Below are 21,482 nucleotides of genomic sequence, written 5' to 3'. Positions count from 1 at the left end.
AAATATGGAAACACATTTTTGTATATTTGTATTTTTTTTTTTAAATCAGAGAATTTTAAACACGAAGAACCAAATGCAATATAAAGAAGATGAAGTGGCAAGCACAGTATTTTACTACTGTTGTTTGTGTAACATCGCTACATGCTGGAGGAAATGCGAAGTTCGTCAGGTTGCGGAAGACGTCAGCACCCACGACGCACGCGCCATGCCTATTCAATATACTTCCTGTTAGCTATCCCTAGTGTGTGGTGTTGTTGCATTTGATAATTTAATCCGTGTTTTTAGCTGTTATCCTAGCTATACCTCGTTTCTACATGATTAGGTTGCTGTGTACTACTATTTTGTGCGTAATTCACGTCTTTACATTGATCAGCAATGCAAAAGGACAAGAGTTTACAGAGCTGGAGATGGCACACTACAGGTACAGTAAGGAGAATCGAGTAGGCTTTAATCACGTCTGTAGTTAGCTAACGTTAGCTATTTTGTAACTCCAAATCTAGGCGGCTTTCTGCCTTCTCCCTACAGTTTCAGCCATTAGCTTCGCCCAAGACTGGCTCATGTGAACTACAGTCCCGAGGCTGTGTTTTAACGTTTCGAAACGTCAATCATCGCTTGCGACATCAGCGACAAATAGTCCTGTAAATAAAAAATATGAGTGCTTCTATCCGACGAAGCTACACTTCCCGAGTTAAGCTTACACACAGATGTTCGGAGCACTCAATATAGCTAATCAGCACAGGTGGTCGCTTCTTGTCTTAAGTCTGTTTTCATAAAAAAGCGCTGTAACATGGAGACATATGGCCGTGAATGGCACGACAATGGGCCTCAGGATCTCGTCACGGTATCTCGGTGCATTCAAATTTCCATCAATAAAATGTAATTGTGTTCGTTGTCCATAGCTTATGCCTGTTTTTTTAATCCAAGATCCTAACTTTTTTTTTAAGGTAGTCTGACCAACCGATGCATATCTGTATTCCCAGTCATGTGAAATCCATAGATTAGGGCCTAATAAATTTATTTCAATTGACTGATTTCCTTATGAACTATAACTGAGTAAAATTGTTGATATTGTTGCATTTATATTTTTGTTTAATTTAATTCCAGCGTGTACGCACTCGTTCACACACGTAAAAAAAATCTGCTTTTCATTTGATTTGGGCTTTAGTCCAATGATTTATGTGTAATGGAACAGAGTCATGATCAAGGGCTAGGATTAGCCATGGGGTTCTGCTTGATCTGCTCTTTTAACACACCCTATCTACTCTTGTTTGTTCTTTCCTGACAGAGAGAAAATCAAGACCATGTTTTACCATGCATACAACAGCTACTTGGATCATGCTTATCCATATGACGAACTGCGGCCCCTGACCTGTGATGGCCAGGATACATGGGGCAGGTATGACTATTACCTCTGCAGTTGTTAGACAGTAAACTAATGTTGTAATTTCCTGTGAATGACACAGCCAAGACTCATATCTGGGCAATCAATATCCAAAACCACCTGAAACCTCAGTGTTTTCCACTAGCGCCGGCTATCCTATACAGACGGTTACACACTCATTTTCAGCCTGGTACTTTTTCACAATTCGCAATTGTAAAAAAAAAAATCAGCCGAGCCCTCTCCCGCTAGAATTAACAATATAAAAGATTATGAATATACTGACAAGATACATGTCTCTCCACCCTAACAATGGGAGTCGTCCACAAAGCTGCACAGCGGGCTGTCTAGCTTCCGCCTTTCTTTGGATTGGTGGATACATGAAATTATTGTAATATTCTTTGAGGGTTGTTGACGTCAACCGCCTGTATTCAATGGATAGAGATGCTGTGCTACTAGCCTCATACCATGAATATGCATAGCCATCTCGAGACGACTCCGATATAGTGTTTTTTCTCAAAGTTGCCGGGATGTCACGTCCTACTTATATCAGTACACTCGTAACAACTTAAGCAAACATGAAACTTCTATTAGATCAAGTAAATCTCACGTAGCAAATAAGCCATTAATTTTTTTGTTGACCAAATTCAACACTCATTGACCTCCATACAAAAACTCCTTGCTTGGTGGGCGACACAGTGAAAAAACGCCACCTGATGGAGGGAGAAAGATTTTCCGCCGAGCTGGGCCTCTCTCTCTTCCTTGTCCTCTCTGACGATATGCATCTTCTAGTGATCTATTGATAGGACAGGCACCTGTCTGCACAAAGTGAGCGATTACAGGGAAACACTGCTGGTTTGACAGTCTGCTGTCTAACCTGCCTCCCATTACCTTGGGGTGTGTGTGTTATGTACGCTGTGGTTGCAGTCACATTTCTTTACACGGAGGGAGAGGGCATGATGCTCTTTCATCGTCTATATGAGTCAATTTGCACGTCCCATATGTGGTAGCGATTAGTCGAAATCCACTTAGCCTATTGTTTTCTGGAACATTCATTTATTTTATTTTGTGTGTTTCATATGCAGCTACGAAGTGCTGGCGCATAGGCTTACTGTGATTTTATTGACTAACAGCAAGCTTGACTAGTTTATAAATGCTGTCGAACTGACTGAATAAAGTCTCATATCCTTGCCATTCATAAATCATACTACGTAGTTCTATGTCCATGCTATCACATTGGGACAATTAAACTAAAGATCTCATTTGTATTTTCGATATTAAGTCCATCAGGCCTTGCCAGACAGTGACGTTAAAGTAAGTGACTCATCAGTAGCCTATCGCATCTGTAAGAGAGCCGTTCATTTGGCTCCCTAGTTTGCATACTGGTAGTTTTTTTGGGCAACTACCTGCAGATAGAGTGCCTTCAGAAGGTATTCACACCCCTTGACTTTTTCCTAAATGTGTTGTGTTTCAGCCTGAATTTAAATTGATTACATTTAGATTTTTGTGTCATTAGCACAATACCCCATAATGTCAAAGTGGAATATTTTTTTTTGAAATTTTTACAAATTCATTAAAAATTAAAAGCTGAAATGTCATGAGTCAAGTATTCAACCCGTTTGTTATGGCAAGCCTAAATAAGTTCAGGACTAAAAATGTGCTTGACAAGTCACATAATACGTTGCATGGACTCTCTCTGTGTGCAATAATAGTGTTTAACATGATTTTCGAATGACTACCTCATCTCTGTACCCCACACGTACAATTATCTGTAAGGTCCCTCAGTCGAGCAGTGAATTTCAAACACAGTTTCAACCAGAAAGACCAGGGAGGTTTTCCAATGTCTTGCAAAGAGCACCTATTGGTAGATGGGTAAAAACAATTTGACTTCCAATGGTGACTTTAAAACAGTTAGTTTAATGGCTGTGATGGGAGAAAACAACTGAGGATGGATCAACAACATTGTAGTTACTCCACAATACTAACCTAATTGACAGAGTGAAAAGAAGGAAGCCTGTACAGAATAAAAATATTCCAACACATGCATCCTGTTTGCAACAAGGCACTAAAGTAAAAACTGCAAAAAATATGGCAAAGCAATTAACTTTTTGTCCTGAATACAAAGTGTTATGTTTGGGGCAAATCCAATACAACACATTCCTGAGTACCACTCTCCCTATTTTCAAGCATAGTGGTGGCTGCATCATGTTATGGGTATGCTTGTAATCTTTAAGGACTGGGGAGTTTTTCAGGAGAAAAATTAAACGTAAAGGAGCTAAATACAGGCAAAATCCTAGAGGAAAACCTGGTTCAGGCACTGGGAGATGAATTCACTTTTCAGCAGGACAATAACTTAAAACACGAGGCTAAATCTACACTGGAGTTGCTTACCAAGAGGACAACTTACCAAGAGTGGCCGAGTTACAGTTTTGACTTAAATCTACTTGAAAATCTATGGCAAAACCTGAAAATGGTTGTCTAGCAATGATCAACAACCAATTTGACAGCTTGAAGAATTTTGAAAACAATAATGGGAAAATGTTGTGCAATCCAGATGTGGAATGCTCTTAGAGACTTACCCAGAATGACTCACACCTGTAATCCTGCCAAAGATGCTTGCTCCTACAAAATATTGACTCGGGTATGAATACGTTTATGTAAATTAGATGTTTCATTTTCAATACATTTGCAAAAAAAGTCAAATCATGTTTTCACTTTGTCATTATGGGGTATTGTATGTAGATGAGAGAGAAAAACATCAATTTAATCAATTTTGTATTCAGGCTGTAACACAACAAAATGTGGAATAAGTCAAGGGGTATGAATACTTTCTGAAGGCACTGTAAATTACGAAAACATTTGATAAAGATGGTGAATCCTCCTCACTGCAGGAACAATAGATAGACTGGAGCGATCGCCTCACTCTGGTCCAAAATTTGATCAAATAAATGAATTGTTTTAAAAGCTAATAATACTTACAGTGCATTCGGAAAGTATTCAGACCCCTTGACTTTCTCCACATTGTTATGTTACAGCCTTATTCTAAAATTGAATAAATTGTTTTTTTCCCACCTCATCAGTCTACACACAATACCCCATAATGACAAAGCAAAAACAGTTTTTTTGAAACGTTTGACCATTTATTAAAAATAAAAAAACGGAAATATTACATTTACATAAGTATTCAGACCCTTTACTCAGTACTTTGTTGAAGCATCTTTGGCAGCGATTACAGCCTCGAGTCGTCTTGGGTATGACCCTACAAGCTTGGCACACCTGTATTCGGGGAGTTTCTCCCAGATCCTCTCAAGCTCTGTCAGATTGGATGGGGAGCATCGCTGCACAGCTATTTTCAGGTCTCTCCAGAGATGTTGGATTGGGTTCAAGTCCAGGCTCTAGCTGGGTCACTCGAGGACATTCAAAGACGTGTCCCGAAGCCACTCCTGCGTTGTCTTGACTGTGTGCTTAGGATCGTTGTCCTGTTGGAAGGTGAACCTTTACCCCCAATCTGAGGTCCTGAGGGCTCTGGAACAGGTTTTCATCAAGGATCTCGCTGTACTTCGCTCCGTTCATCTTTCCCTCGATCTAGTCTCCCAGTCCCTGCCGCTGAAAAACATCCCCACAGCATGATGCTGCCACCACCATGCTTCACTGTAGGGATGGTGCCAGATTTCCTCCAGACGTGAAGCTTGGCATTCAGGCCAAAGAGTTCAATCTTGGTTTCATCCGAACAGAGAATCTTGTTTCTCATGGTCTGAGAGTCCTTTAGGTGCCTTTTGGCAAACTCCAAGCGGGTTGTCATGTGCCTTTTACTGAGGAGTGGCTTCCGTCTGGCTACTCTATCATAAAGGACTGATTGGTGGAGTACTGCAGAGATTCTTCCATCCCCACAGAGGAACTCTGGAGCTCTGTCAGAGTGACCATCGGGATATACAGTGGGGAGAACAAGTATTTGATACACTGCCGATTTTGCAGGTTTTCCTACTTACAAAGCATGTAGAGGTCTGTAATTTTTATCATAGGTACACTTCAACTGTGAGAGACGGAATCTAAAACAAAAATCCAGAAAATCACAGTGTATGATTTTTAAGTAATTAATTTGCATTTTATTGCATGACATAAGTATTTGATACATCAGAAAAGCAGAACTTCATATTTGGTACAGAAACCTTTGTTTGCAATTACAGAGATCATACGTTTCCTGTAGGTCTTGACCAGGTTTGCACACACTGCAGCAGGGATTTTGGCCCACTCCTCCATACAGACCGTCTCCAGATCCTTCAGGTTTTGGGGCTGTCGCTGGGCAATACGGACTTTCAGCTCCCTCCAAAGATTTTCTATTGGGTTCAGGTCTGGAGACTGGCTAGGCCACTCCAGGACCTTGAGATACTTCTTACGGAGCCACACCTTAGTTGCCCTGGCTGTGTGTTTCGGGTCGTTGTCATGCTGGAAGTCCCAGCCACGACCCATCTTCAATGCTCTTACTGAGGGAAGGAGGTTGTTGGCCAAGATCTCGCGATACATGGCCCCATCCATCCTCCCCTCAATACGGTGCAGTCGTCCTGTCCCCTTTGCAGAAAAGCATCCCCAAAGAATGATGTTTCCACCTCCATGCTTCACGGTTTGGATGGTGTTCTTGGGGTTGTACTCATCCTCCTTCTTCCTCCAAACACGGCGAGTGGAGTTTAGATCAAAAAGCTCTATTTTTGTCTCATCAGACCACATGACCTTCTCCCATTCCTCCTCTGGATCATCCAGATGGTCATTGGCAAACTTCAGACAGGCCTGGACATGCGCTGGCTTGAGCAGGGGGACCTTGCGTGCACTGCAGGATTTTAATCCATGACGGCTTAGTGTGTTACTAATGGTTTTCTTTGAGACTGTGGTCCCAGCTCTCTTCAGGTCATTGACCAGGTCATGCCGTGTAGTTCTGGGCTGATCCCTCACCTTCCTCATGATCATTGATACCCCACGAGGTGAGATCTTGCATGGAGCCCCAGACCGAGGGTGATTGACCGTCATCTTGAACTTCTTCCATTTTCTAATAATTGTGCCAACAGTTGTTGCCTTCTCACCAAGCTGCTTTCCTATTGTCCTGTAGCCCATCCCAGCCTTGTGCAGGTCTACAATTCTATCCCTGATGTCCTTACATAGCTCTCTGGTCTTGGCCATTGTGGAGAGGTTGGAGTCTGTTTGATTGAGTGTGTGGACAGGTGTCTTTTATACAGGTAACGAGTTCAAACAGGTGCAGTTAATACAGGTAATGAGTGGAGAACAGGAGGGCTTCTTAAAGAAAAACTAACAGGTCTGTGAGAGCTGGAATTCTTACTGGTTGGTAGGTGATCAAATACTTATGTCATGCAATAAAATGCAAATTAATTACTTAAAAATCATACAATGTGATTTTCTGGATTTTTGTTTTATATTCCGTCTCTCACAGTTGAAGTGTACCCATGATAAAAATTACAGACCTCTACATGCTTTGTAAGTAGGAAAACCTGCAAAATCGGCAGTGTATCAAATACTTGTTCTCCCCACTGTAGGCCTCCTGTAGCTCAGTTGGTAGAGCATGGCGCTTGCAACGCCAGTGTTGTGGGTTCGATTCCCACGGGGGGCCAGTATGAAAAATGTATGCACTCACTTAACTGTAAGTCGTTGTAAGACTAAAATGTAAATGTTCTTGGTCACCTCCCTGACCAAGGCCCATCTCCCCCAATTGCGCAGTTTGGCCGGGCAGCCAGCTCTAGGAAGAGTCTAGGTGGTTCCAAACTAGGTGTGGTGATATTAATTAACACAAATTTGGATCTGAATGTGCAAATAGTCAGGAATGATTCACAAGGAAGGTTGATCTTTTTGAATATGAAAGTGGATGGAAAAACAGATTTGGCTCAATCTATATGGTCCAAATCAGGATGATCCATACTTCTTCGAAAATATTTATACCAATTTATTGAACTTACAGGCGACACGATCAAAACATTATGGTGGGAGACTATAACACAGTGTTAAGTACCTCGATGGACCGTAAAGGAAATCACTCTACAAACTATCATCACCGTGCCCTTAAGGAAATCACAAATATTATGGACACATTAGAAATAGTGGATATTTGGAGACTAAAAAACCCTGACCTAGTGAGATATACATGGAGACTTAATCAAGCTAGTCGTCTTGACTACTTTCTTGTCTCTTTCTTGCTTGCATCAAAGGTTAAAGTATTAATAGGAGACAGAATGCGATCGTATCATCTTATTGGCCTTCACGTAACTCTTATAGAATTTCCACGTGGACGGGGATATTGGAAATTGAATCAACGTTTACAGGAGGACAATTTATTTTTAACTAGGACAAAATAATTTATAACTGCATTTTTCCAGTGCAATATAGGTTCAGCAAATCCCCTTATTGTTTGGGGTACCTTTTAAATGTACCTTCAGAGGTCATTCAATTCAATATTCATCAATAATAAAAAAGCAGTTTCTGTCTAAAGAGACAAGACTAACTAACAAGGGAAATACATGAACTAATAGTACAGGTAGATAGCAATAAAAACGTTACTACAGAGATACAAAATAAGTTAGAGGAAAAACAAAAAGAACTGGAGGATCTTATTCAAGAAGGATCTAATGTAATCTATTACAAAAATAAACAAACTGGATGGAATATGGAGGAGAAAATTCAACAAATTCTTCCTGAATCTCCAACACAGGAACACTATCAAAAATAATTTGCAGAAACCCGTTACTAAAGACAGTCATCTATGATTCGCCGAACTACCTCATCCCTATATTGTTATTTATTTTGCTCATTTGTACCCCAGTATCTCTATTTGCACATCATCTCTTGCACATCTATCATTCCAGTGTTAATACTAATTGTAATTATTTTGCACTATAGCCTATTTTATTGCCTTACCTCCATAACTTGCTAAATTTGCACACACTGTATATTATATGTATTTCTGTTGTATTTTTGACTTTGTTTTGTTTTACCCCATATGTAACTCTGTGTTGTTGTTTTTATCGCACTGCTTTGCTTTATCTTGGCCAGGTCGCAGTTGTAAATGAGAACTTGTTCTCAACTGGTTTACCTGGTTAAATAAAGGTGAAATAAAAAAAATGATTCGCCGAGCAGATGTTCTCTTTTCCGTCTCATCCTCACCCTCTAAATGACGATTACTGTAAGGAATTTTTTCCAAATATTTTTTGGGGGTTGAAAATTAACAAATGTACAGAAAGAACAGTGCGAAGGCCAAATTACAAAGGAATAACTTTTTGAGGCCTGGATTTGTTCAATTTCGGTGATTCTCTTATAAAATGGGTAAAAGTAATGTATAGCAACCTCAGGTGTAAAATAGTAAATAGCGGCTACTTCTCAGAGTTTTGAATTGTCGAGGAGTTAAACAAGGGTGTCCACTGTCACCAATCTATTCGTTATGGCCATCGAAATGCTAGATATTAAAATCAGATCAAATAACAACATTGGAGGGTTAGAAATCCAAGGCTTAAAAACAAAGGTGTCCATGTATGCCGATGACTCAAGTTATATATTAAGTCCGCAAGCTAGATCCCTGCAATGTCTCATTCAAGATCTAGATAACTTTTCTGGACTCTCTGGACTAAAACCTAATTATGATAAATGTACAATATTACCTATTGGATCTTTAAAAAATACAACTTTTACATTACCCTGCAGTTTAGCTATAAAATGGGCTGACGGTGAAGTAGACATACTTGGTATTCATATAACAAAATATATAAATGAGCTCTACACAATGAATTTCAATAGAAAACTAGTAAAAATAGACGAGATCCTGCTACCATGGAGAGGTAAATACCTACCTATTTATGGAAGAATTGCCCTGATTAACTCCTTAGTCATATCTGTTTACCCACTTACTTATGGCGCTGCCTACTCCTGATGATTTGTTTTTCAAATCATATGAGCAAAAAATATTTCGCTTTCTCTGGGATGCTAAACCAGACAAGATAAAGCTATATAATGAATATGAACTAGGTCGGTTGAGATTATTACATCTAAAAGCACTCTCTAAAAGCTTCACTTATCCAAAAGTTTTACTTGAACCCTAAATGGTTCTCAAGTAGATTACTAAGAAAAGCTCATCCATTGTTTAAAAATGGCCTTTTTGCCTTTGTGCAGATTGCCATGTCTCATTTCCGATTAATTGAAAATGACACTTTTTTCAAAGTATCTCTCTTTTTCAAACAAGCATTGCAGAGCTGGCTACAATATCAATTTCATCCCCCTGAAAAGAAAGAACAAGTATTACAACAAATATTATGGTTGAACTCAAATGTGCTGGTTGATAAAATACCTGTATTTATGGGAAAAATATATCAAAAGGGTGTTTTGTTTTTAAATTATATTGTTAATTGGAATGGTAGAGTTATGTCTTTCATGGAGTTATCAGAATTGTATGGGAAGGTCTGCTCAATCCAAGATTACAACCAATTGATTACAGCATTACCCCAAAAATGGAGGAGGCAGGTGGCAGCGGAAGGAGGTAGGGAACTGGTCTGTCTGCCCAATATAAAGGATCAAAACTGGCGGCAGAATAAAAATATCATAAATAGGAAAGTATACCAGTTTCATTTGAGGACCAGGATGTTGACAGCTGTGCCATACAGATTGCAAAATAGTTGGAAGAGATTTTTGATGTACCGATTCCATGATACAGGGTGTACGAGTTGCTATATAAAATGACGCAAGATTCAAGACTTTGTGCTTTTCAGCTAAAGTTATTGTACCAAATTCTTGCCACCATCAAAATGTTGAATATTTGGGGCATACAACCATCGCAGCTCTGCATATTTTGTTGTGAGGATACAGAATCAATAGACCATTTGTTTTGGTATTGCCGTCAGGGAGCCTGTTTCTGGTCTCAGGTTCAGGAATGGCTGAGAATGAATAACATTGATCTAAAATTGACCCTAGAAATAGTATTGTTGGGAGATCTGGAGAGACTGGGTCAGTCAATTACTAATATACTAATATATATTAGTAGCTCAATTGGTAGAGCATGGCGCTTGTAATGCCAGGGTAGTGGGTTCGATCCCCGGGACCACCCATACGTAAAAATCTATGCACACATGACTGTAAGTCGCTTTGGATAAAAGCGTCTGCTAAATGGCATATTATATATCTTCAACTCGCAATCTGTGGATTCTATTCGATTAGATAGATTCAAATTGTATGTTAAACATCACAACATAGTTGAAAGATATATGGTGCGTAGAAATCCGAAGAGGGTGGCCAGCAGAGATGGGATGGGCTTAGGGAACCTGAGGGTTGGGATGTGGAATTGGAGACAAGTGGGAGTGGAGTTGCTGGGCAGGAGATAGAATGACTGTCAAAGATAAAAGTCAATAATAAAACAGAACAAAAAGTATGTTTGAATGACACAGCTAATGCCTGTTTGCCTGAGGCTGATGCCGTGCAGGGGTTTGTACACATGCATATACACACACTCTCATTCAAATACACATGCACATACATGGACACACACACATACACACATGTAAATAGTGCCATACATGCACTCGGATGGTTGAGGGGCAGCTCTTGGGGAACTGTGGGGGGGATCTTGGAGGGCTGGCGGTTGGGAGCTTGGGCCGGTGGCTGATGGGTCGCTGGTTCGGGTCCCCGTTTTTGACCTTGTGGGAGATCTGTCGACGTGCCCTTGAGCAGGGCGTTGACCCTGGTTGCTTCTGTGGGTCGCTCTGGATGGGAGTCTGTTAGATGACTAATGTGATTGTATGTTTTTTAAATATTCAATAAAAAATGATACATTATACTCACTGTCTCTTCTCTTACAACGTATGGACTCAGAACTGTTCTGTTTATTTTAGAGACCAATTTTTTCATTTGAAAAAGTGCCCATCACACAATTTGGTTGATTTGAAATGTAACCTTTTTTCGAGATCCTTTGGGCTATTTGCTTCACTTTTCTGTTTTAATAAAATACATAATTTGAAGAACAAACAATTGTGGCAATTCATATCTTGCAGTAAAATACTTCAATCTCAAGAGAAGACAAGTTAAAGGTTTCATGTTCTCTTACTTAGAAAATAGTCTTGATCATATAGGCCTAGGCGAGATCCCAAAAAAACGAACAATACACTACATTCAGTCATTTAAATTGTAAACGCAATCCCACAACAAATTTTGTGTGATGACTTTACTATGACGTTGCACCTCTCCTTTCTTTTCAGTGTTTCACTGACTTTGATAGATGCCCTGGATACATTGCTGGTATGCACTTTCTCGTCATCATTATCTTACAAACCAGTTTGTCATACAATACCTGAGACAATGAGTTACTCCCAATCTTGTTTCCTCAATTTGCTTTCTTCAGATTCTGGGAAACCACACTGAGTTTCAGCGTGTGGCAACTCTGCTTCAGGACACTGTGGACTTTGACATTGACGTCAATGCATCCGTTTTTGAGACAAACATTCGAGGTGAGATTACAGGGAATAGGTTCAAATTTAAGCTATGAATAGCAAAAATGTCAAACAATGCTCTTGTCTAGGAGATGTATGTAGGTTTTTAGCTGTGTTTTGGTTGGTTGTAACTGAGATGGGTTTCTGTTTGCAGTGGTGGGTGGTCTTCTCTCAGCCCACCTGCTGTCTAAGCGTGCTGGGATGGAGGTGGAGGCTGGCTGGCCCTGTTCTGGACCCCTCCTCAGGATGGCTGAGGACGCAGCACGAAAACTCCTCCCTGGTGAGCAGTCCATATGATTGGATTTATTTTATTATTAGTGTCTTGCATCTTTCAGGTGCCCAGCCCACATGGGCTTATAAAACACAAAAATATGCACACAAACATATGGCTTTGACATTGCATTTGCCTGGCTCTGTATATGACCAGACTTAGGCTCACATTTTCCGCTTATAATTTCTTCCTGTCTGCAGCGTTCCAGACCCCCACAGGGATGCCCTATGGCACAGTGAACCTGCTGAGAGGGGTGAACCCTACAGAGACCCCTGTCACCTGTACAGCTGGGGTGGGCACCTTCATCCTGGAGTTCTCATCCCTTAGCCGGCTCACTGGGGACCCCATATTTGAGGACGTGGCGCGCAAGGCCCTCCGGTCACTGTGGAAGACTCGCTCTGAGATAGGACTGGTGAGTCGGCAATAAGAGCTGCCGATTTTAGTCCTGTGATAATCTGTTTTATGCTGTCCTGTTGTGATGTGTGTAACATTCATATAGTAGATTTATTGAAACCTTTAGATTGCTTGGTACACTTTGTCAGATATGACCCAGTGACCTATGAGCTGTTTCTTTTTTCAAGGTGGGGAACCACATTGATGTCCTCTCCAAGAAATGGGTGGCCCAGGACGCAGGTATAGGGGCCGGTGTGGACTCCTACTTCGAGTACCTGGTGAAAGGCTCTATCATGCTACAAGATGAGGAACTGCTATCAATGTTCTTAGGTATTATTACTAGTTTATAATCAGACCACTTGATCATGTGGTAGATAGATACAAACAAATTGTACATTGCAAGTACATTAGTCATTTATTTTTATATTTTTTGGCATCCACAGAGTATGACAAGGCAATTAAAAACTACACCAAATTTGATGACTGGTACCTGTGGGTCCAGATGCACAAGGGAACAGTCTCTATGCCTGTTTTCCAATCACTGGAGGCCTTCTGGCCTGGGCTACAGGTAAACTACATTTCTCATTTTGCTAATCTACTGTATTCCCAATTAACCGAAAAAATTAAATGTGTTTGTGTGAATGTTTCAGAGTTTGATCGGTGAGCTGGACAGTGCATTGAGGACTTTCCATAACTACTACACGGTGTGGAGGCAATTTGGGGGACTGCCGGAATTCTACAGTATTCCACAGGGATACACTGTAGACAAGAGAGAAGGATACCCTTTACGGCCAGGTACCAGACAAAACTTGCTCCGTTCGTTACAATAGTGCATAAGGGTCATACTGAAGATTTCTCTATTTGTATTTGGCTCCTTTTGTTGTTTCAGAGCTGATAGAGAGTGCCATGTACTTGTACAAAGCCACTGGTGACCACACATTTCTGCAGCTCGGTCGAGATGCTGTGGAGTCCATTGAGAAGATCACTCGTGTCCCCTGTGGCTATGCCAGTGTGAGTGCTTTAAGCTCCTCAAGACTCCGCTGGATAGCAAATACTTACTTAGGACTAATCAGAATGTTCCCTACAGAAGTTGTTTGTAATTGAGAATTGTATTGTTGTTTTACCTCTTTCTCCCTCAGGTGAAAGACATCAGAGACCACAAGCTGGACAACCGCATGGAGTCCTTCTTCCTGGCAGAAACCATCAAGTACCTCTACCTCCTGTTTGACCCAGACAACTTCCTTCACAACAGTGGACTGGACTTTGAGCTGGGCACTGGCCCCAGTGAGGACTGCGTTTTGGGGGCAGGGGGTTACATCTTTAACACAGAGGCCCACCCCCTGGACCCTGCTGCCCTTCACTGCTGCAGCCGCAAGCAGGAGGAACGCAGAGAGCTGCAGGACATCCTCCTCAACCTATCTGAGCCCCTCGCCAGTCCACAGGAGACCCAATCACAGGAGACAGACAGTGAGACAGAGCCACCTGTCATGGATCCTTCAGAGAGTATAGCACTGAAGCCTGGGACCAGCAGAAAAGCCCCTCTCCTCTCCTGCCCCATGCAACCCTTCAGCGCACGGCTAGCTGTCATGGGTCAAGTCTTCACAGACAGAACATGACAAGGACTTACAGATGTTTTCACTTTTTGAAGATTTAACTTAAAGATGGAATCTGCAATGGGGGGAAACAGCGCCACTGTCTGCCCCACGTCCGTTGTTTTTGTTTTGTCGACAAAGCAGAAGTGGGGAACGTTGCGCATCAAGGTAAAAAAAGAATTGCAGTACATATGCTGCTGTTCTATCGTGGGGCAATGATGTCAGAGAAAAAAAAAAAAATGTTGTTTGCAGTAACTTCTTTGTTGTAATATCGCAAGCGGACGTGGCAGTTTCACCATTAAAGGGATACTTAGGGAACCAAGTGCAATGTTGGTCATTCTTAATCGGGACCAATTTGATTTAAACTGATATTTTACGGATGATAGTAACAGGATATACAGAAAGTTTGAGCTACTATTTTTATTTGACTAATTTGCTAGCAGATACCCTTAGACTTCCAGTCCTTGCACTAACGCTAGTTAGCACGGGCTCACGAAACTACCTCAAACTTACTTCATTCTGGACACAGAGACATAAATGTTATCCACGAGTTCATCGGACTCTGGGGAAGTAGATCAATGGCCTTATTGCCAAAATCCTTTAGTATCCCTTTAAGGATTCCAGCTTTTGACATTTTCATATGAACTCAAAAGTGATGGAACCAATGATGTATATACACTGGATTGCTGATGCTATGTATTGATGTATTGGCCATTGAAAGGCTTTCAAGCCACCGTTCGGCAAGTAAGAGTAGTCCTCCACATAGGAATGAATGGAATTCTACAGTATTTCAATTAAATGTTTCAAGGACAAAATTACATGTATTTAAGTATATTTGTGTTGTAGTGCGGACAGTAACATTTAGTTATCTAACAAAAATATACTTTAAGGAAAATGTTTTTATATTTTTATTTTATTTTTGTTTAGCTCACATAGTATTTAAAAGTATGCATTAAGAATATAATAAATGTGGCAAAAACGAATGTAGACATTAATAAATGCATTTCTATAGCTTCCAAAATATTTGTTACAATGGTGGGGGGAGTGCCACGATGGCGGCACGGTGGCTTCAACACAGTGCCCCCTATCAGTAATCTAGTGTATATACAAATCATTGGCTGGAACTCGGAGGCAAATAACATTTGACACTTGTAGTTGCTAAAACACACCAGTAGGTGGCCCTGTGCGAACTAGGTCATGGCTAGATGTGTGATGCAGCTTATGTCAAATTGACTTCAAATAGACCCTGCGCCAGGATAAAGTGACTAAAGGCGTCCGCATGCTTCCCAGCTGAAACAATTCGGAAGAGTTCATGCATACATTATGATGACATTTTGTGATGTTTTTGTTCATTTTGGACTTGGGTACGGGTTTTTTCAGCTGTTTGGGCACATTTATTCTTGAGGCAAGTCTCGGTCTGTAGCCTAAAGGCGTCATCATCCTTTAGTTCGGCTGGCGCGTAGCCGAAACTCCACTAACCGAACGAGTGCGCTCGCAATGCCCCCTTAAAATACTTTTGCTTGAAAACAAGAAAAAGCGACAATAGTACGACAATACACTTCCTCAAAATAATCAGAATTAATCTAAGATAACTCAAGAAATCTATTATTAATTTTGATATTTTTGCCGAAGAGATCATGGTAGCGCAATTTTACATCTAACTAAGCTGTTTGATGCAGTATTTTAAATAAAATAAAATTAGCATGAAACGAGTCGTCTTTCGTTGAATGACAAAGACTTCATTGAAGAATCCCTACTGTTGACCAATCACCGACGAAGGGGCTTAGATGTCGGCGCCAAACTTTGGCTTGTTTCCAGTAGAAAATGTGTGCCTGAACAGCCGAAAAAACCCTCACTGAAGTTCAAAACGAACAAAAATGTCACAAAATGTCATCATAATATATGCACCAACTCTATCGAACTGTTTCAGCTGGAAATCATGCGGACGCCTTAAGTCTCCGCCCCTTCGTCGGTGACTGGTCAACAGTAGGGATTCTTAAATAAAGTAAGTGGCGACCCGTCATTGAGGGCAGGTGCGGCGCATTATTTGCAAAAAAATAACAGGTTTTGCATGTTATTTTGGCATTAATACGTGTCACATATCAGTTTACAAACAATGTAAAAAACAAAAAAAATCATTGCGTTAATAAAGCCTCCATACAAACATGGTCTCTTTTTTGCTTTCTTGATTAAGGCAGCTCCAAAATGCAGGTGTTTCAGCCTAGCTCAGTGCTTTCTGTGGTGGTGGGGCAGCCAGCGGAAAATACGGAGCGTAGGGGTTGGTAATGTTCAAGTTGTATTTTGCTCCTTTTGTTGTTTCAGAGCTGATAGAAAGCTCGAAAATTCAAGCCCCTTGGGTGCTGCCATAGAGTTACAGTGAGGGGAAATAGTATTTGATCCCCTGTTGATTTTGTACGTTTGCCCACTGACAAAGACATGATCAGTCTATAATTTCAATTGTAGGTTTATTTGAACAGTGAGAGACAGAATAACAACAAAAAAATCCAGAAAAACACATGTCAAAAATGTTATAAATTGATTTTCATTTTAATGAGGGAAATAAGTATTTGACCCCTCTGCAAAACATGACTTAGTACTTGGTGGCAAAACCCTTGTTGGCAATCACAGAGGTCAGATGTTTCTTGTGTGCAAACCTGGTGGCCAACTACATCTCAGGAGGGATTTTGTCCCACTCCTCTTTGCAGATCTTCTCCAAGTCATTAAGGTTTCGAGGCTGACGTTTGGAAACTCGAACCTTCAGCTCCCTCCACAGATTTTCTATGGGATTAAGGTCTGGAGACTGGCTAGGCCACTCCAGGACCTTAATGTGCTTCTTCTTGAGCCTCTCCTTTGTTGCCTTGGCCGTGTGTTTTGGGTCATTGTCATGCTGGAATACCCATCCACAACCCATTTTCAATGGCCTGGCTGAGGGAAGGAGGTTCTCACCCAAGATTTGACGGTACATGGCCCCGTCCATCGTCCCTTTTGATGTGGTGAAGTTGTCCTGTCCCCTAAGCAGAAAAACACCCCCAAAGCATAATGTTTCCACCTCCATGTTTGACGGTGGGGATGGTGTTCTTGGGATCATAGGCAGCATTCCTCCTCCTCCAAACACGGCGAGTTGAGTTGATGCCAAAGAGCTCGATTTTGGTCTCATCTGACCACAACACTTTCACCCAGTTCTCCTCTGAATCATTCAGATATTCATTGGCAAACTTCAGACGGGCCTGTATATGTGCTTTCTTGAGCAGGAGGACCTTGCGGGCGCTGCAGGATTTCAGTCCTTCACGGCGTAGTGTGTTACCAATTGTTTTCTTGGTGACTATGGTCCCAGCTGCCTAGAGATCATTGACAAGATCCTCCCGTGTAGTTCTGGGCTGATTCCTCACCGTTCTCATGACCATTGCAACTCCACGAGGTGAGATCTTGCATGGAGCCCCAGGCCGAGGGAGATTGACAGTTATTTTGTGTTTCTTCCATTTGCGAATAATCGCACCAACTGTTGTCACCTTCTCACCAAGCTGCTTGGCGATGGTCTTGTAGCCCATTCCAGCCTTGTGTAGGTCTACAATCTTGTCCCTGACATCCTTGGAGAGCTCTTTGGTCTTGGCCATGGTGGAGAGTTTGGAATCTGATTGATTGCTTCTGTGGACAGGTGTCTTTTATACAGCACACGTTAAGAGTGTGCTCCTAATCTCAGCTCGTTACCTGTATAAAAGACACCTGGGAGCCAGAAATCTTTCTGATTGAGAGGGGGTCAAATACTTATTTCCCTCATTAAAATGCAAATCAATTTATAACATTTTTGACATGCGTTTCTCTGGATTTTTTGGTTGTTATTCTGTCTCTCACTGTTCAAATAATCCTACCATTAAAATTATAGACTGATCATTTCTTTGTCAGTGGGCAAATGTACAAAATCAGCAGGGGATCAAATACTTTTTTCCCTCACTGTACATTAGAAGTGCCCATCCAAGAAGGCTCGAGGTCATTGCCCACAGATAAAATTACCTCAAATCACGTTAAATCTACAGTAGCTTTGGACTGATCATGTCAACATCATACTTTCAAAATCTTAGCAGTCATCATCATGAATCAAGTCGACAATCTACTGGTAAATCCTTTTTAATCCTTGTCATATGAAGAGAAATTATAGATAAAACATATCGGTGCTCATCGGCCATTGGACATAAACATTACACAAATTAGAAATCGTAAATTCAACAATGTGGTTTGGAAGGAACCAGTGGCTAACTGCAAGCATTGCAAAGCAATCACTAGCCAATCACTGTCAATGAAGCATGATTTCTGCCGCGCTCAAAACAACTGTTAACTCAGAACTGGGAAATCTGACGTTTTGAACAGTCATCCAACTCGGAATTGTAAGTCAGGAACTCGGGCCTCTTTCTAGAGCTACGACCTGAAGATCACTGATGTCATCAGGATTCGACCTTGTTTTTTTTTCGAGTTCCCAGTTGTCTTGAAAGCACCATAAATCCAGAGAATGCCAGACTTTGATGACAAAATTGCTAACTGACAAACAAACAAACAAACAAAAATGCCCACGAAGGACCTCTGCGCCACCTTCCTGTTCAAGTGAGCACAGCACAACAAGGTGAGTCCAAAAATGTATTTTATGCTGCTGCATAAATGATGTAATATGCCAGGGAGATACAGTTGAAGTCGGAAGTTTACTTACACTTAGGTTGGAGTCATTAAAACTTGTTTTTCAACCACTCCACAAATGTCTTGTTAACAAACTATAGTTTTGGCAAGTCGATTAGGACATCTACCTTGTGCATGACACAAGTAATTTTTCCAACAATTGTTTACAGACAAATTATTTCACTTATAATTCACTGTATCACAATTCCAGTGGGTCAGAAGTTTACATACACTAAGTTGACTGCCTTTTAAACAGCTTGGAAAATTCCAGAAAATGGTGTCATGGCTTTAGAAGCTTCTGATAAGCTAATTGACATCATTTGAGTCAATTGGAGGTGTACCTGTGGATGTATTTCAAGGCCTACCTTCAAACTCAGTGCCTCTTTGCTTGACATCATAGGGGAATCAGCCAAGACCTCAGAAAAAAAATTGTAGACCTCCACAAGTCTTGTTCATCCTTGGGAGCAATTTCCAAACACCTGAAGGTACCATGTTCATCTGTACAAACAATAGTACGCAAGTATAAACACCATGGGACCACGCAGCCGTCATACCACTCAGGAAGGAGACGTGTTCTGACTCCTTGAGATGAACGTACTTTGGTGCGAAAAGTGCAAATCAATCCCAGAACAACAGCAAAGGACCTTGTGAAGATGTTGGAGGAAACAGGTACAAAATTATCTATATCCACAGTAAAACGAGTCCTATATCGACATAACCTGAAAGGCCGCTCAGCAAGGAAGAATCCACTGCTCCAAAACCGCCATAAAAAAGCCAGACTACGGTTTGCAACTGCACATGGGGACAAAGATCGTACGTTTTGGAGAAATGTCCTCTGGTCTGATGAAACAAAAATATAACTGTTTGGCCATAATGACCATCGTTATGTTTGGAGGAAAAGGGGGTGCTTGCAAGCCGAAGAACACCATCCCAACCGTGAAGCACGGGGGTGGCAGCATCATGACTGGTGCACTTCACAAAATAGATGGGATCATGAGGAAGTGAAATTATGTGGATTTATTGAAGCAACATCTTAAAGCTTGGTCGCAAATGGGTCTTCCAAATGGACAATGACCCCAAGCATACTTCCAAAGCTGTGGCAAAATGGCTTAAGGACAACAAAGTCAAGGTATTGGAGTGGCCATCACAAAGCCCTGACCTCAATCCTATAGAAAATGTGTGGGCAGAACTGAAAAAGCGTGTGCGAGCAAGGAGGCCTACAAACCTGACTCCGTTACACCAGCTCTGTCAGGAGGAATGGGCCAAAATTCACCCAATTTATTGTGGGAAGCTTGTGGAAGGCTACCCAGAACGTTTGACCCAAGTAAAATAATTTAAAGGCAATGCTACCAAATACTAATTGAGTGTATGTAAACTTCTGACCCACTGGGAATGTGATGAAAGAAATAAAAGTGGAAATAAATAATTCTCTCTACTATTATTCTGACATTTCACATTCTTAAAATAAAGTGGTGATCCTAACTGACCTAAAACAGGGAATATTTACTAGGATTAAATGTCAGGAATTGTGAAAACTGAGTTTAAATGTATTTGGCTAAGGTGTATGTAAACTTCCGACTTCAACTGTATATATGTATATATATATATATATTATATTATTTTATTTTATTTTTTCTTCTTCTTATTCTTTTATTTTTTTTGTGTGTGCCTGTTTTGCATATTATTTTGGCATTAATTCGTGTCACATATCATTTTGCAAACAATGTAAAAAATAAATCCTAGAGTTGTAAAGCCGCATACAAACATGGTGTCTTTCTTGAGCTCCAAAATGCATGTGTTTCAGCCTAGCTCAGTGCTTTCTGTGGTGGAGTGGCAGGCAACGAAAATAGAGAGCATAGGCGTTGGTAATCTTCTCTGGTTGCGCCGTGATAGGCTCAGTGTTCTGTCACTCATGGGGACACTATGTCGCTGCAGAATCTACAGGGCGAGGTAGGCAGTTCAAGACCCCTTGGGTGCTGCTATAGATTTACATTAGAAGTGCCCGTCCAAGAAGACTCAAGGCTATTGGCCACAGATACAATTGTCAAATCACGTTATATCTACCGTAGCTTTGATTGGACTGATCATGTCAACATCATACTTAAAAAATCTTAGCAAGCAAGCTAGACAAGCAGTCATTATCATGAATCACGTTGACAATCTACTTGCAAATCCTTTCCAATCCTTGTCTTATGAAGAGAAATTATAGATTAAACGTATCGGTGCTCATCGGCCATAAACATTACACAAGTCAGAGATCGCAAATTCAACAATGAGTGGTTTGGAAGGAATCAATGGCTAACTGCAAGCATCGCAAAGCAATCACTATTTTGCTTCCCCTACCTGCTATTCTGTAGAGAGGGTGTGTGGTCCAAGTCTGGGTTTAAGGATTTAAAACATCTGTCTGTAAGGGTATTTTTTCCAAGCTAAAAAGGATAAACATTTACATGCAACACCATGGGACAGAAAAGGTTGACTACATTGTCCATGCTGTCAATCCAGCATGACTGCTGCCATGTTCAAAACAACTGGAAACTGGTAACTGGGAAATCTCAAACTTCAGTGCGTTCGAGACAACTGGGAACTCTGAAAAAAATTAGCTCTGACTGTGAAAAAACTTTTTTGAACGGTCATCCAACTCTGAATTCCAATTCGGGAACTCGGGCCTCTTTTCTAGAGCTCCGACCTGAAGATCACTGATGTCGTGATTCGACCTTGTT

General features: G+C 41.0%; 1 protein-coding gene across 1 annotated transcript; it reads left to right on the top strand.

Annotated features, from left to right (window-relative positions):
* The first annotated feature begins 203 nt into the window (after positions 1–203).
* Positions 204–14,932, top strand: edem2 (ER degradation enhancer, mannosidase alpha-like 2). The gene is made up of 11 exons (XM_041846281.2): positions 204–421; positions 1,286–1,396; positions 11,611–11,650; positions 11,754–11,859; positions 11,996–12,121; positions 12,313–12,524; positions 12,694–12,835; positions 12,949–13,073; positions 13,156–13,300; positions 13,395–13,516; positions 13,645–14,932. The coding sequence occupies exons 1-11, from the start codon at positions 315–317 to the stop codon at positions 14,119–14,121; spliced, it is 1,713 nt and encodes a 570-aa protein (XP_041702215.1). The 5' UTR covers positions 204–314; the 3' UTR covers positions 14,122–14,932.
* Positions 14,933–21,482: the final 6,550 nt, after the last annotated feature.

This window comes from Coregonus clupeaformis, chromosome 24, assembly GCF_020615455.1.
Source record: "Coregonus clupeaformis isolate EN_2021a chromosome 24, ASM2061545v1, whole genome shotgun sequence".
In the NCBI taxonomy this organism is placed as follows: domain Eukaryota; kingdom Metazoa; phylum Chordata; class Actinopteri; order Salmoniformes; family Salmonidae; genus Coregonus; species Coregonus clupeaformis.
The sequence above is the reverse complement of the archived record's forward strand: the minus strand, read 5'-3'. Positions and strand labels throughout refer to the sequence as shown.

What these genes read in the sequence shown, in the direction of transcription:
- edem2 (XM_041846281.2), top strand. Translation starts at nt 315, where the DNA reads ATGATTAGGTTGCTGTGTACTACTATTTTGTGCGTAATTCACGTCTTT. An exon ending in ACTGCTATCAATGTTCTTAG is followed by an intron (nt 12,836 to 12,948) that starts GTATTATTACTA and finishes TGGCATCCACAG; the next exon opens with AGTATGACAAGGCAATTAAA. An exon ending in CCTTCTGGCCTGGGCTACAG is followed by an intron (nt 13,074 to 13,155) that starts GTAAACTACATT and finishes TGAATGTTTCAG; the next exon opens with AGTTTGATCGGTGAGCTGGA.